The sequence below is a fragment of the Archocentrus centrarchus genome, unplaced genomic scaffold, assembly GCF_007364275.1.
Source record: "Archocentrus centrarchus isolate MPI-CPG fArcCen1 unplaced genomic scaffold, fArcCen1 scaffold_24_ctg1, whole genome shotgun sequence".
Lineage (NCBI taxonomy): Eukaryota > Metazoa > Chordata > Actinopteri > Cichliformes > Cichlidae > Archocentrus > Archocentrus centrarchus.
This window is the reverse complement of record NW_022060254.1, coordinates 5,887,008-5,903,663: the sequence shown is the minus strand read 5'-3', so window position 1 is coordinate 5,903,663 and position 16,656 is coordinate 5,887,008. Positions and strand designations below refer to the sequence as shown.

The window sequence follows — 16,656 nt, the reverse complement described above, 5'->3', positions numbered from 1 at the left end:
GTTTAATCTTTACTGATCATTCAGGAGCAGCAGAACACCTTTAACCAGGTGAGAAGGAGTCAGGAACACAGCAGGAACAGAGCTTTATCAAAAAGCAAAGTCTGAGGTTTCATCTTAGAAGTACAGAGATCAGTGATCTACACACAGCTGCTGCTCAGCTTCCTGTCTCTGATGTAACTGGTTGCAGGTTTACTGTGTATGCAGAAAACTATGAGATGTTATTTCTTCTGCTTTGTTGTCTCCTGTTTGGTGCTTCCATTAAGGTTACAGAACATCTGTGAAAGTTTACTGTTGATTTAATCAGGTCTGTCACCATGTTGAGGAAATACAGCCCTTTAGTTTGACCTCTGACCTTTGCCTAGAGTACTGACTTTTGACTTGTATTTACAGCAGGTGTTGGTGTTTGTTGCTGACCTTTGACCTGCAACTGTAAGTCTCTCAGCTGCCGCTGTCAGTCAGTTGTGGGTTCCTCAGAGTGAGGCTGTAATTTCCAGTTTTAAGAGCATCAGACCTCACTGATGTGCGTCCGCTGTAATGCTGGTTCTGTCCTCTAAGATCATCTCCTCCTTTTTGGAGCAGGTGGACAGATTTGGGATCGAGATCACTGCGAGTCCACATCACTGCAGGATCGTCCTCAGGTGGAAACCCTGAGAACTGACAGGGCAGCAGGATGGACTTTTCTCCTGCATACACCTCCATCACCACAGCCAGGGCATGCTGGGAAACTGTGAGGACACACAAACAGATACACAAATGAACTGCAAGCTGTGGGTTTGAGTCCACATTTATCTGCAGGTTTATGTTCAGTAAAAAACATTTTTAAAAATTGTTCAAACATTTTACTATGCACACACACCTTACAATGGATATTTCTCGTGTAACTCCGAGGTTATAGCAGAGCTGAGTGAACGTTATCAAATGTAATATTTTAGCACATAAATGGAATATTCCTAAAGTGTTACATTCACTATGCTTCACTGGGAATCTTTCTGGGAAAAATCAAGTCTCATTAGGAGAGACAGCATCCATGTCACTTTGGGTGGAGCAGCTGTCACTTCAACAAATATGACTGAAGTTATTAAACTATGACAAACAGTTTCAATAGCAACAATTAGAAAAACAATGAAATATGAGACATTAGGCTGCTCTCTTCTGAATCTGGCTGCAGCAGGAAGATTACATTAGTCTCTGTAAATGAACCAGGCTGTCAGAATCCTCAAAGTGCAGCCGAGGAGGAGGAGTGGCAGCAATCTTTCAGAGACCCAAACACAATTATAATTTATTGGTCTCTCACAGTTAACTGGAAAATATAAAAAACTATTTTATTTGTTGTCTATTGTTGGGCTGCTCCTTACTCAGACTGATGTTTCAGAATTTTTATCTGATTTATTGCTCAGTTCAGACAATTTAAAGACATTTTAGGGGCTGATTTTTACATGTAGATGCTGAAAGCAACCTCCACACTGTATTTAACTGGAGAAAAAACCTAAAAGTCTATAAAAAGTTCTCCGTCGCTGCAATGGATTCCCTTTAACACTAAGTGGATCATTGCTGACATGTTTTTCCACGCCTCCACCGCTCTCTACCGTGTTTGTGTGTTGTGCTCGCTGTGCTGAGAATTTCAGCTGTTATTTTTTTCTCTATTTCAGCTCCCAGAGGGGATCACTATAACCGCAGTTTGCTAGCAAGCACTGCTATTAGCACTAGCGATCATCCAGTACCGGAATAACCCCTTCCCCGTCAAAATATTTTTTATACTTTAATCCCTGGTCAGTGACTAAATATAGACCTGCAGTAGAAACGTATTTAGGAGAATGCTTGTGAATATAAAGCATTACTAGATTACAATCTTGCAGCCCCCAGCTTTTCAACATAAACACTGATAACACAACAGCAGCAGTCAGCTGTTTTACGTGCAGTCTGTCTGCACAAGCGCAAAGAGGCGGAGCTGTTATAGAGATGGTGAGCTCAGGTGGAGCGTAAAGAAATGTTTTTCTAGCATCCAAACGAAGCTTTTTTCCCCTGTAACCTCCATTAAACCTTTACTGGGAAACAGCTGGAGGTCCTTCATCAACCACCTGATCAGTAAGTGAAGAAAAGAGAACTTTGTAGCTGCTCCATCCACCCTGTTTGTTTCACACAAGGAAAAACTGCAGTACAGAAGTTAAAATATGCAGATGAACTGTTAATATGAAAAAAGTATATATATATTAGTAATTCATGAGTCACTCAGTTCAGAACAATACTCTGGTGCAGAAAGTGTTAATATGTAAATTACAAATATAGATTTCCAAAGTATGATTATTGATTTGGCATTTTTTAAGCTAGAATCTGTTTCTTCCCCTTAAAGAACCACACATCACACAGAGCTCAGGTGAATATTGTTGATACTATGCTGAGGAGAGAGGTGAAGATCAGTGAGCAGCAGTGTGGCTTCATGTTGACAAGGAGCACTACAGATGTGATGTTTGCTTTGAGAGTGATGATGAAGAAGGTAGAGAAGGTCAGACGGAGCTTCACTGTGTCTTTGTGGATCCAGAGAAAGCAGATGATGGAGTGCTGACAGAGGAACTGTGGGACTGCAAGAGGAAGTCAGGAGTGATGTAGTACTATGTGAGGGTGGTGCAGGACATGTATGAGAACAGCAAAACAGTAGGGAGGTGGAAAGGTGAACATTCAAGGAGCAGAGATAATGAAGGTGGATGTGTTTAAACACCTGCAGCCAATTATCTAAAGCTATGGACAGCGCACAGGAGAGGTGAAGAAGAGAGTGTTGACAGGGTGGAGACGAGTGTCAGGAGTGATCTCCGACAGAAGGAGAGCAGCCAGAGTGAAAGTGAAAGGTTTACAGGATGTAGTGAGACCTGCTATGATGGATGGTTTGAAGATGGTGGCACTGACACTGATAGATGACGCCTCTCTGACAGCCACAGAGTGTGAGTTACTGTCAAAGGTCAGAGGTCGTCTCACAGTAAGTTCAAACTGCAGGGCAGCTCTCCAAGTCTGTAATAAATGTAAAGTTTTCTCAGTACAGCAACAACGTGCCTCAGCATTAGAAACATGTCGGTCTGTTTTGGGAGGATGAGCTGTTTTAAATGGAAACACGGCGCTGCTGCAGACCCACTTTCCTGATCTGTTACGAGCCTGTGACTCCCTCAGGCGGGTCCTGAGACTGTGTGACGTCATTTATTCTGTGAACACATGAACTCCTTTAATCCCCTTTTAAAGTCTTAAAGTCATTCCAGCCTCATCTTCTCTTAAAGGTTCACATCATGTCCAGATCCACCTGTGGCAGACATTTATCCATCAGAGTGACCACTGACTGATCCCTGATCAGGTGGCCTGAGTCTGCAGATCAGTTTGGTTTAAACTGACAGTCAGCAGCTGCATTACTGCGCAGAGTCAGAGGAACAAAGATGGACAGGACAGATCACGAGAACGATCCAGTGGAACCGGGATCGTTTTTCTGTTTCTGAAATGTAACAAGTTCACACAAAATGTTTTACAAATCTTCGCCGTTTACAGTGAACATGTGTCCCTGATCCAACTCACCTGAGTCAAATACATAAGTCATTAGCAGGACTCCGGCTTGACTGCATACTGAGGAGGTAACTCAGCCATTTGTTTCAGGTGATCAGGGACACCTCTAAAACCTGCAGGACACAGTCCTCGAGGCCTGGAGTTGAATACCCCTGGTCTATAGTCTGGCTGTAGTGTTGCAGTAATGATTCAGAGCTCAGCATGAATCCCAGACGTCTGTCCTTACGTCATGGATCTGACTGGTTGTGTTTGACACTAAAATAGCGACTTCCTGTGCTGATTTTTAATGAATTTTTCAATGTATTTTTCATACTGTATTACCTTTGGTGAATATGAGTGTTTTACACTTTCAATCTCTGTGGAATCCTAGAGTAAATTGTGATGGCACTCTGCACACATGCAGAGGGGGTCAGCCTGAAGCAAAATCTGTTGAGATTTCCATGTCAACTTCCAATGCTGATTTTTTTATGAATTTTTAAATATTTATTTTCATACTGTACTACCTTTGGTAAATATGAGTATATTACACTTTCAATTTCTGTGGATTCCTGCAGTTATTTGTGATGAAACTGGGTCCACATGCAGAGGGGGTCAGCCAGAGTGATAATCTGTTGAGATTTCCACGTCCTTGGTGAATTTTGTTCAGATTTGTTCTGTAATTTAAGTGGAGTCCTTAACTAGCCTTAGATGAAATTTCACACCCAGGTAGAGTGGATAAGGCAGAAGCTGAATATATAGAAAATTTTTATGTCAGCTATCAATAATAAGCTTTAATGGCCTTATAAAAAAATATAACCACACTGGACTGAGTTCATTAAATAGGCTCAGAATTATCCATTTATAATTACAATTGTGCAGTCCTATAACTTGACCCTGGGTTTATTTCTCATGATTTTCTGCATGAATATTAGCCACATCCATCCATCCATCCATCCTATTGCGCTTATTGTGTTAAGCATCGTGGGTGGAGGGCTGTCAGGCTGGAGCCTGTCGCAGATGTCTGCAAAATCAGCTGTGCAGGCCATGATGAAGACTTGAATAAATTTGTAATGAGAGCGAATCAAATTTCACACGACTAAAGGAACACATCTTTATTGAGGAAAAAAAATAGGACGTCTGGGGCTGTACTTCTCTTAATTTCGCCAAAAGAACACACACACACCACAACTTTGTCTAAAATCCATAATTTAATAAATGTGATTGTTATATGTCATAGTGTTTTACAGAACGCGAACACATATATAAATCAAAACAACTACAGGTTATTTTTGTTCCGCTGTACAGAAATTGGCAACGAAAGACGAGCATTACCATAAAGCTGAGGCTAGAAGCGCAAGAAAATTTAAGCGGCGGCTGTCTTGACCGCGGCTCAGAATTGACGGCTCACGTGACCGCGGTGATGTACACGCTGTGACACAGAGGACAAGTTCAGGTGAAGGATGAAGCAACAGAAAAATAACTGATTTGATCAGTTTAATAGAACCACAATCACTGGAAGCAGACTTCCGTTTTCAAATTCTTTTCCAGGTTTTATTCCCTGTACGACAGCAACGATCACGTAAACACACCACGGTTAGATTGCGTGTGTGTGATAATCAAACTGCGGTGTGAGAGCAGATTAAAAAGTTTCTGACCGTTGATGAAGAGCAGCAGCAGCAGCAGAGTCTTCATCCTCCTGCAGAAGAACTAGAACCGGCACAGAGTCCCGTTAAAACCGAACACACGAACAAAAACCACTCGTTACTTTCCTGCTTCCAACGCCCAAAGAAAAATGCTTTCGGTTTCACAGGAAGTTTCAGTGCACAGGAAACTGCAACAGATTCATGTGTGTGTGTGTGTGTTTCCCATATGGATCAGCAGGAGATCTCTCTTCCATACTCCTCTGTCTGCTAACAGGCTCTGATTGGAATCAGTGACAAACACAGAGCAGGGAGACATCTAGTGGTCGCGTAGAGATGTTCAGTCAACCCTCAGTTGACCCTCAGTCAACCCTCACTCCCGGTACACTCCTGTTGTACCGGGAAACACACCAACGATCACTGCTGCTGTTCAGCAGGGCGAGATCACCACTGCATGAGACCTCCTCACAGGCTGAAGATGTACCTACTGCTGCTGTGCAGAGGGAACAACTCAGTGTGTGTGTGTGTGTGTGTGTGTGTGTGTGTATCATGTTCACTTTCTATTCAATAAAAATATTTTCTTATGAGATGATCTACTTAAAGCAGGTATGTCCAAAGCCTGGCCTGTGGACCAATCAGGGCCCGAGTTCAGATTTAATAAAGCCTGCAGGCTGTTTCTATTAATGTGTTATCTTGGATCAGCTGGCACAAACAATGAATACAACTCAGCGTGCAGCTCCTTGCTGCATTTGGAAAAATTACCCCTTACAGGGCACATATCATGCTTTTAAATCCTTCCTTTTCATATGTAAATCATTCACTTGTGGTCTTTATAAAGTAGAACTGCTTTGGTCTGAGATCCTCATTATTGCAGCTCCACAGACCCCTATTTACCCCTGTTCTGTCTCGTTTTGGTGCGGTCTCTTTAAATGTGAATGAGACATTTCACGCCCCACCCCCCTCCAGGTCGCAGACTGTTCCACTCCGCCCCGTTCGGCCATTTTTGTAGTTTAATAGCAGTGATACGATTATCTACCAGCAGAAAAACAAGCACTTTGAAGTGGCTCTGATACCAGGGGCGATGTGAGGAATCATGTCGGTTAATACACCAACAACCGAACATTTTGACTTGTCTACTTGCAACTTCAGCATAACTGAACTTGGACTCCAAAAATCACTGTGAGAAAAAAAAAATGGCAGATTGATGAGATTGGTTAGCTGGAAGTCCATGACCTTGTTTAGAAGTTCTACAGCAAATACTGTGACTTAAGAGATAAGAAAATGTAACAGGGAGCAGAGAAAACTGAACAGACTGAAAATTTAAAAAACTCCAACTTGGTAGTTAGATACTTAGTACTCATACACCATCTGTTCATACATCACCAAGTGTATTGACGATGTACCTGACCTCAAGTCCATCACTGTTTGGGCAAATCAGAAGCCATGGCTGACAGGAAAGGTATACAGACTCCTGAGAGCCAGGAACTCCACCTTCACAGCAGGAGATCAGGTGGGCCTGAGGATAGATAGAAACAACCTTTCCCGGGGCATCAGGAAGGCCAAGAAGCAGTATTCCAGGAAGATAGCTCATTGCTTCAGTGACAGCAAAGATACACGGAGTCTGTGGCAGGGAATACAGACCATCACAGACTACAAGCCAGCTCCACAGACCTGTGACAGCACAACCTCTATGCTGAATGAGCTGAACGACTTCTTTGCTCGGTTCGAGGCATACAACAGCACACCTCTCCCCCCCTCTCCCAGTGACAAAGTGCTGACTTTGACTGAAAACATTCACAGAGTGGTGTTAGAGCAGCTGCAGGAATGCTTCATTGGAAGGGTTTCAGTAAGAAATGCATGTTAAACACCATCAGTGATGGAAAATATTTATTAATGAGACCTCTGCCTGTGAGGACAGAGGCAATGATGGTGGCACAAACTGAAGCACTCAGGTGTGAAACTATGAGGAAACTGATCTGTGGCAGTCTGCATTCAATGAGAGCTGAAGCAGGAACACTCTGACTCACTGACAGGGTCAGCTCTGCTCCTGCTGCTCACACTGCTTCATAACGGGACCGAGGATGCTGATGTGGGTCTGCTGGGCTGAAACTACAACATCCTGAAGATGGACTACAACAAGGTCATTTTGGATGTATGTTTTAGTGCAGGCTGAATAAAACAAACACTTCATCACAGAGGGTCAGTGATGGTGCTGCTGGAGCACTCAGGTGTGAAACTATGAGGAAACTGAAGCTCCTCCTCTTTCCTAAGAAGTGCTGTGTGGCCGGCTGGACTTCATTCCACAGATGAGCTCTAACAGAGTGTGAAGCTGAACTGTGAGCAGTGTGAGGAGAGGAGATTTCCATCAAACACTGGATTCTGATTCACATCAAACTAACAACCCAAAGCAGCTCACTCTGAAATCACTGCGTTCTTCTTCAGAGGAGCTCATGTTCCACTCAGCTGCTGTGTGTGTGTGTGTGTGTGTGTGTGTGTGTGTGTGTGTGTGTGTGTGTGTGTGTGCGCGTCATGTTTACTTACTAAAATTGTGTTATTTGGCACAATCAGTGTCATTTCTGATTTCTGTCATTTGGAACAATGACCCTTTAACACCGAGCGTATCATTGTCGACACGTTTTTCCGCGTCTCCACTGCTCTCCGCATACAAAGGATTGAACCACCACCCCTCTGATTAGTAGCTGAGCTGCTCTGCCTCCAGAGCTGCAGCCACCCTGGAGCCTTACAGCAGACAGAAACATTTAGAAACTAACAGCAGATCGCTGAGCTTTGCTTTACTGCTACAACAAAATAACAGCTGGTTTATGATTGCCCAGTTTTGTGTAAACTTTCATTAAAATTCTGAAAAAAAAACATAAACCAAATGCATTTGTGTTTCTGTTTGTGTGTCCTCACAGTTTCCCAGCATGCCCTGGCTGTGGTGGTGGAGGTGAATGAGGGGGCGGAGTCTGTCCTGCTGCCTTGCCAGTACTTAGGTTTTATACCTGAGGATGACCCCACAGTAATGTGGACCCGCAGTGATCTCAGTCCCAGATCTGTGCACCTGCTCCATGAAACCAGAGCTGATCCCAGAGGACAAAACCAGCGTTACAGCGGACGCACATCAGTGAGGTCTGACGCTCTGGACTCTGGAGACTTCAGCCTCACTCTAACAAAACCCACAATGGCTGACAGCGGCAGCTACACCTGCTCCATCAGTAACAGAAGAGAAGAAGAGAAAGTGATAGATGTACAGCTGCAGGTCAAAGGTCAGCAGCAGGTTTGTCCTGATGGCTCGAGTCAGGAACTGCAGGAGTTCCTAACAACAGGATGCTCAAAATAAAAGATCTTTGAGTATTTCAATATTCTTCATCATTATCTAGCTGTAATTTGTATGCTGATCACATATTTATGGAGATAGTTTGGATCCCCTACCATAAATTACTGTATAACCAAAGTTAGCAATATTCCATCTTCTTGACCTCCACTGTCCTGCTCAGTGTGCCAGATGTTCAGTTATCCCCCTCCTTCAATGATGCAGCCTTTTTGTAGCACTGGAGGCCAGGCTCAGCACATTGGATGCAGGCTCTACCCCTAAAAGCTAACTTCCTCTTACCCAGCATGGGTGAAAGCAGCTTAGCATGTCAGCCGTCCCCCAGCAGGTCCTCCTGAGCAGTCAGGAAACCTGAGTGACTGTAACATATGTCAAAAGGTGGAACTATGCACTGCAGCAACCAAAGGTGATGCACAGCAGAGAGTCTGGATCAAATCTAAAAGTGCTGGCTAAGAGTTTCATTCACAACGGCAGCAAAAGGAAAACACTCTAGAATAACTGTTGCTCTCATGAGAAGCAGAAACTTCCCATCCATCCATGTACAGTACTGATGCAGTTACTCAAAGTATTGTGAATTCCATAGCTTCCATAACTTTTTTTTGTTTGAATTGTAAATGACTCTTGTGTGTGTGTCACTGCTTCAGTTCCCATCAGTGTGACTGCTGCTGCTTCTACAGCTCATGTTGTGGTTCAGACCAGCAGGTGGAGGTGAAGGTGGCGGAAGGCTCAGAGTCTGTCATCCTGCCCTGCAAAACAACACCTGACCTGCCCGAGGACACCAGGGTGGAGTGGACTCGCTCTGACCTAGGACTCATGGTGGTCCATCTGTATCCAAATAACAGTAAAAAACAGGACAGCCTTTACTGCGGCCGCACAACCATGAATGTCCACAAAAAAGATAGATTGATAATTGGCAGAGTTTCTGGGGAAAACCTGGTCTTGTTAGGAGCATCCATCCCACTTTGGATGGAGCAGCTCTCATTTCTAGAAATCTGGCCAAATTTATTAACCCTCCTAAAAACTGACTACCCAGGGTTGAGACCAGGAAGCAGAGCTGCAGTCTTACACGCCTCTCTGCAGCTTCTCTCCTCCTGCCATCCCCCCAAAACCCCATCCCCACAGAGTCGGTGCCTGCTCCCAGACCACCAAAAAACAAAGCTAAAATCAGCAAAAAACTATTTAAGCATAAAAATTCAAAAACAATAAATAATACAGCTTCATCAACTGCACCAAAGAATAAAACAATGAAATGTGGATTATTAAACATTAGGTCTCTCTCTTCCAAGTCCCTGTTAGTAAATGATTTAATAATTGATCAACATATTGATTTATTCTCCCTTACAGAAACTGTCATAGGTCAGCTGTTTACAACACAGATAATCAATCATGAGACAAGGTGAGACTCCAGATGCTGACGCCCGGATCCACAGAACAGGTAACGATGGGACTGCTGTGCAGAGAAATCCAGGACGTCTTTTATGAAGCTTGCATCAAGGTGAAGGTTTCTCTGTATGGCACTGAGCTGAGCTCTCCTGTGAGGCTTTACACATAATACACCCATATATGATCAGATGTGTTACTACTGTAATATTCACTCCTCTGTTTAACTAGCTGCAGCCAAATGAGCTGATGGCTCAGAGGTGTGCTCATCACCTCCAGGTGCCCCGAGCAGAAAAGCGGGAACCCCAGGAGGACAAAGGCAGGGTAATACACACACACACACTCAGAGAGCAGAACGAGGCTCTGTGAAACACTGAAGCCTTTGGACCATTTGTGCTCCACAGCGACACCTGCTGGACCGTTTGGTTATTCCACATCTCTTTAAAGCTGTTCAGTGAAACAGCAACACAGGCAAGTCCCAACAAAGCTGCTGATTACACCTGAGTATCAGTGATTATGATCCACACATGTGAAACTAGGAGCTTGTTAAAGGCAGCGAGCTGTGACTGCAGTGAACAGCTGTCTTTGCGCTCAGTCAGCTTTATTTTTGTCAGTCTTTGGGGGGGGGGGAAGAAAAGTTTGGTGGTTGACTTTAATCTTTCTGGGAGTTCATGTCATCAGGTTTGGTTTACACACTGTCAAACAGCGAGTACAGAGCTCAGAAACAGCAGCAAAAATATGAGGACTAAGAGCCCGAATAAACTAATGGGATTAACTCAACAATCAGGTGTTGAATGAAGGATCGTCTCCAACTTAAATAGTGACCAGACATCCCACTGCCCTCAGGTGTGTGGGCCCAGAGGGCGAGAGTCCAGAAACACGGATGAACTCATTCACAAAGAGAGGAGAGGGAGCAGGGAGACAGACTCACGACACTTCCTGTGAAACCGAAACTAAACTCTCTAAACGGTGCGTCAGCAGCTGGAGGCTGAGGAGGAGGAGTGTGGGAGGACTGTGGTTGTTAAAGAGGATGAAGATGCTGCTGATGCTGATGCTGCTCATCATTAACGGTAAGAAACTCTGAACAGCTGCGCAGTGAGAGCGCAGAGGCGGAAAATAGCGATTTGATGATGAGACGGTCTGAGAAAGCCCAGGACCCGGACTTAGACTCTGTACAGACAGAGGATGCTGCAGTGATGCTACAGTAGCTGCGTCACGGACAGCAGCTCTCAGCCTGCAGATGAACAGCTCTGTTTCTAACCGGACCGTCCCTGCTGTTCCTAACATCGAATCACAAAATATTCAGTGATAATCATTTCATCTAAAAATAATATTCGATAAATTATTAGGAAAATCTGCAGATCCAGCTCAGGATCTTAGTCCAAATTTTCCACACCTGCTGCAGAGCAGGTATCATCCTCAGCTTTATTAATAATCCAGAGAGCGGCAGGTTAGTCCGACCACAGTAGCGGAACAGCTGTTGTGTGAATTTATGACAAGTCAAACCATAATTCCCGTCCGCGGGAGCGCACGTAGCTCCACGCTGCAGCGTCCTGTTCACAGAGCTGCTCATTCCAGGATCAAACTGACACAATGGAAATAACCACAAATATATGCCCTGTTATCAGGCAGAGGTGTGCATTTATGGACTTTTAGCATTTCTTGTAACGGTTGCTGTCTAAAGTTTGCAGTTTATAGCACAGTTATGACTGACTGTAAGCATCACAATATTCTAATTTATGATGTCTATATGTTTAATAAGTTTACCATCTTTGTTTATCTCAGTTAAAGACTGCAGTAGTTTTTGTTAAAGAAATAAAGACCCGCTGCTCCATCATCATTATGACTTTTTATTCTTTTTGGATAACAGTTGGAAACATGGAGTTTTCAAACTTTCACAAAGCAATTTCAGCTCATAACCTGTGACTATAATGTTTATCCTTCAGATTTACTTGATAATGTTCAATAGAATAAAATGAGACTGATTTTACTGTAAGCTGAGTCCCTTATAACAGCTGAAATTCATTTAAAGGAACATTACAACTGATAATATGCAGTTTTTTAATTGCCAAAAATTGTAATCATATTATTTCATCAGTTTCTTTCTTATTTTGTCTTCCATTAATTATCTGGAAACCTTTCAGATTTATCTGCTGTAACTAGTTTTAATTTTTTTTTTTTTTTTTTTGGGGGGGGGGGGGGGGGGGGGGGCTCAGAGACAACAAAACTAAACAAAAAAAAATCTGACAGGTACCCCAGCTATGCAGCATTAACAGGGAGGAAACTGGAAAAACAAACAAACAAAATCATTAATGCTATCTGCTACAGGCTGGGGTACCTGTTGGTTGGTAGTGTTTTAATACATCATTGGCCCTCTGAGTGTGTGTGTGTGTGTGTGTGTGTGAGCATGCGCACATGTGTGTGCTCATGCTTGCATGTCCCTGTGCACATATGTGCCCATGTTTATACTCCTGTGAAGGCATGCATGTGCTCCCTTCCAAATTTATTTAACGTAGTGATCCCAACTCATCATAAGATTTTTATTTTCTTCCCCTTTACAATAAATAAATAAATTTAAAAAAAAGAATAAAATAAACAAAAATGAAAGCACCTTAGTGACAACCAGCATCCAGACCCCTAAACAAGGAAAAAGAGTATCAGAAACCAAATCAGTCAGTGTGGTGAGTCCAAACATCACGATACATGGTGGCAACAAAACCCAAGTGTCAGCAACCTGCATTAAAGGCCAAGAAGCAGTAGAAACCCCCGTGCCAGGGCAGAAACATGCAGGAAGGTCTACATCAGTGTCTAAGGGTCTCTACAAAGCCAGCAGAGGCTGAGAGCACAACCCTGTCCCACCCAGGCGGCACAGGCACCCAGAAAAGGAGCCCAAAGCACCACACGAGCCAAGAGACAGTGAACAGACCCAAGAACCCAGGAGGCACAGCAGCCAGGACAACCCAGATGCCCAGACTCAGCCCCAGCAGCACAGGACAACCCGGCCCACAGGATGGCCCCCCAAGCCCCCCACACCCACCGCCCCCACCACCCCCCGACAGAGCAAAGGGCGCTCACCCCACCCCAGAGAGCCAGTTACAGGGGCAGGGCATCAGGCCCGCAGGGCAGACAACAAGCCTGCACCACACGGGCACACGCGGCGAGGGGGGGAGGGGAGCAGACAAACGGAGAGACCATGGGGCAGGGGAGGGAAAGAGGAGGAGCCGCATAGCCCAGCCAGCAAGACCTATATACCCCAACCCATCCCCTAGCCTCACCGCCCCCAACACCCACATCACCCCCACCCCGCCCACAGATCCAAAAACGGAGCCCCTACGCTGTCGCCATGACACCCCCACCGCGACCAGCCACCCCTCCAGAGAGACACGGACAGGTCCACCAGGCCAGCATCCACCCCAGGGAACCCCAAAGGACCGGACCCCACCAGCACCAGGGAGGAGAGAGACAGCAGGGGAAAGGAAGAAGAGATGCAGGGGGCCGCAAGCACTGCTCCAAAAACCCCCCCCAAGGCTCCCCCCCGAAACCTAATCAGCCCACCTGCCACTCAACCCCTACCATAGTGTTAGTCACCCATACCATTCCTTTGAATATTAAATGAAATATTTTTATATATATTTTATTTATTTTTTTTATTTATTTATTTATTTATATATTTTTTTAATGTCATGTATAATGTATGGAGTCTATGGATTTATAATTCAAATTTGTTCCCCTATTTCCCGACTGCGGAACTTATATAATTTATCATAAGTTATACATTTTCCAATTGCCTGATTGGAATTTCTTTATTTTTAAATGTGAGTCCCACCTACCCGTGTAAAGTGACTTGTGAGATGCATTAAAATGGAAGGCAGGTGGGGTATGGGAGAGTGAGGCAGGTGAGGGCCGATCCACATTCCTGAAGATGGCCCGACCCGCTATGTGGCCTCCCACTACCAATCCAGCCTGCTCCCAACACCTGTAGTGAGATATATAGTGCTCTACATAAATACAGTTATTATTATTAGTCTTATGTGTGTGTGCTAAGCTAGTGCTGTGCATTAAAAGAAGAGTGACAAGAGAAGCCAATCCGACCCAGGGGGAGAACAGAGGGGAAGGGCAGCGCCAACAATGCCCCCATCCATCCCCAACCCGACCCCCCCAATCCTACCCCCCCAGACCCGGTACCAGGGGAAGGCCCAGGTCCCTGCAGATCAGTGGCGGTGGCGGGGCAGGCCCAGAGGAACTGCCCAAGGATCCCCCAGAGAGGCAGAAATCACAGCGAGGAGACAGGGCCGAGAGCGCAACGGATTTTAAGAACTGATCAAGGGCGAGAAGGAAGCTAGAGACCGTCGAGAGGCGGAGCAACCAAGAAGAGGGACATGGGGCCATGGGAAGGAGACGCACCTTCAATTGTAAGTGGCCAGGCTTCACGTAAAGACACCACGGACAACCCCCTCAACCCTCTCCCAATCCCAGGAAAGGTCTCCCCATCGATCGTCCCCCCACCCCACCACACCCCACGAAGCCCAGGCTGCACAGCCCCGAGTCCACCCAGCAGGCCCAACCGCCCCACCCCCGACGGGCACCCCAGGCCAGAGGGAGCACCCCCCCACCCCCCAAGGGGCGCCAGAGGCGAGAGAGCAGGGGCGCCGGGAGGGCACCCAGGGAGTGGACCGCCCCGACCCCAGGGCCAGCCTAGGCACCCCGACAGGCCCGGCCCGGACCCCCCAGAGGGCCAGGCCTGAACAGGGCTCCACGGCCCCCACGGCCCCCACAGCGCCCAGAACCCCAATATCCAAGCGCCCATGCCCCCCAGGCAGAACGAGTCAACCATACAGCCCCCATCAGAACATAAGGGTACCCCATGAATCCTAAAGACTAAAAAGCCTAATTAACTCATGCTGGGACCCCTTGAGTGATCAGTTGCTGTTTGCAAACGGGGGGGGGGGCAACAAAAAGCTCTTGATCCTGTAGCTGCTGTAACTAGTTTTAAAAATGTATCTGCAGCAGTTACAACAATAAGGCTCAGCTTATCACAGTCTGCTGTGTGCCGTGATATTGTCTTTAGGACCCTGCTGCAGGAGGCAGGGGTGCCATCTTGAAGTGATCCTTAAAGTGATGCTCCAAAGCAGCACAAAGATCCAAAAAGCATCAGTCAGTCCTGCTAACAAGAGGATTCGCGTTTCAAACTTATCTTTCTGAGACTGACCACAGATCAGGATGTCACAGACAGCAGCTCTGGACCACGACTGCTGTAGGAAGAGGAAGGTGCAGACTCCGTCTCTGTGAGGAGTTCTGATGCAGATGTTCAGCAGCTGTTTGATGCTCAGTAGTTACATTTCCAAGACTTCAGTGAGGCTCCTGTTAAATATGATGTTTTGTTGTTCTGAATTTTTTTCCATGTCATCAATACACAAGACCACTCACAATACAGTCAGTTCCTATTAAGGCTCTAAAAATGGGGACTGTGTATCAAACTTTCCTCCTAACCAGGTAAAGCAACACTCTGTCAGTAGATCACTTACAGGCCTTTCCACTTTTGTTGGCACTTCTTTTTTCAAGTAAATCTGCCCCTAAATGTTTTAGCAGAATGGTGTTCATCCCTCCAAGACAGAAAAAAGAGAATCTATCCTGAGGAGCACTGAAGGTGATCTAGAGTCCCCTCACTTTACTGAGGCACTTTATTTTGGTTTTTACTTTAATTTATTAATTTGCATTTTATCTTTTGAATGCAGTTCATTTGTGTATCTGTTTGTGTGTCCTCACAGTTTCCCAGCATGCCCTGGCTGTGCTGGTGGAGGTGAATGAGGGGGCGGAGTCTGTCCTGCTGCCCTGTCAGTTCTCAGGTTTTATACCTGAGGAGCCCACAGTGATGTGGACTCGCAGTGATCTGGATCCCAAATCTGTCCACCTGCTCCGAGAAGGAGGAGATGATCTTAGAGGACAAAACCAGCGTTACAGGAGACACACATCAGTGAGGTCTGATGCTCTGGACTCTGGAGACTTCAGCCTCACTCTGAGGAACCCACAACTGACTGACAGCAGCAGCTACACCTGCTCCATCACTGATAGAAGACAAGAACGGAGACTGAGAGACATCCAGCTGCAGGTCAAAGGTCAGCAACAAACCCCAACACCTGCTGTATTTACAGGTCATAGTCAGTACTGTAGACAAAGATCAGAGGTCAAAACATTTCCTAAATTGTTGTGACACACCTGATGAAATTAGCAGCAACATTTATGACAACCTCTGTGGAAACAGCAGAACAGGAGCAACAAAGCAGCAGAAAATCTGATCTTACTGCTTCAGTTTTTCTCCATGTGGAGGATCAGATTCACAGCATTCACTGTATACAGTGTAAAACATGGAGCTTACGAGGACTAATACGATCTGACATGAAACACCAACAGTGTGTTTTGACGTTGCACACACTCAGATTCTAAAAAGAGAGTTCCCACCATGATGAAGTGCTGCTCAGAAGAAACAGTCAATTCTTGGGTTTCTCTGGTTTCAGAGTTACTGCCTGACATTATAGTGACTGAAATGACTGATGCCATATGAATGAATAAAAATTTGTTTTAATATTGCCTCAATGCTGTGTAAAACATTACTGTAAACTTAAGTGTTGTTGAAATGGACACTGATTTTGAGGAAGCTCCGCCTCTGCCTTGATTTTTGCCCAGCAACAGCGCCCCTCCCCATCCAATCAGTCATACACTTGTAGAAAGTTTTAGATCAGCAAACAAGTTAGCAAGAGCAGCAGGATACTTAGAGGCTTGGTAAGA

General features: G+C 45.3%; 2 protein-coding genes across 2 annotated transcripts; one reads left to right on the top strand and one right to left on the bottom strand.

Moving 5' to 3' along the window:
• Positions 1-438: 438 nt before the first annotated feature.
• Positions 439-5,291, bottom strand: LOC115775640 (V-set domain-containing T-cell activation inhibitor 1-like). Its single transcript, XM_030723111.1, has 2 exons — positions 5,175-5,291; positions 439-725 (listed from the first exon to the last, which is right to left on the bottom strand). Exons 1-2 carry the CDS (start codon positions 5,209-5,211, stop codon positions 439-441), a joined length of 324 nt encoding a protein of 107 aa, XP_030578971.1. The 5' UTR covers positions 5,212-5,291.
• Positions 5,292-12,654: 7,363 nt separating this feature from the next.
• LOC115775639 (proline-rich protein 2-like) lies at positions 12,655-14,745 on the top strand. The gene is made up of 2 exons (XM_030723110.1): positions 12,655-13,371; positions 14,347-14,745. The coding sequence occupies exons 1-2, from the start codon at positions 12,655-12,657 to the stop codon at positions 14,743-14,745; spliced, it is 1,116 nt and encodes a 371-aa protein (XP_030578970.1).
• The last annotated feature ends 1,911 nt before the right edge of the window (positions 14,746-16,656 follow it).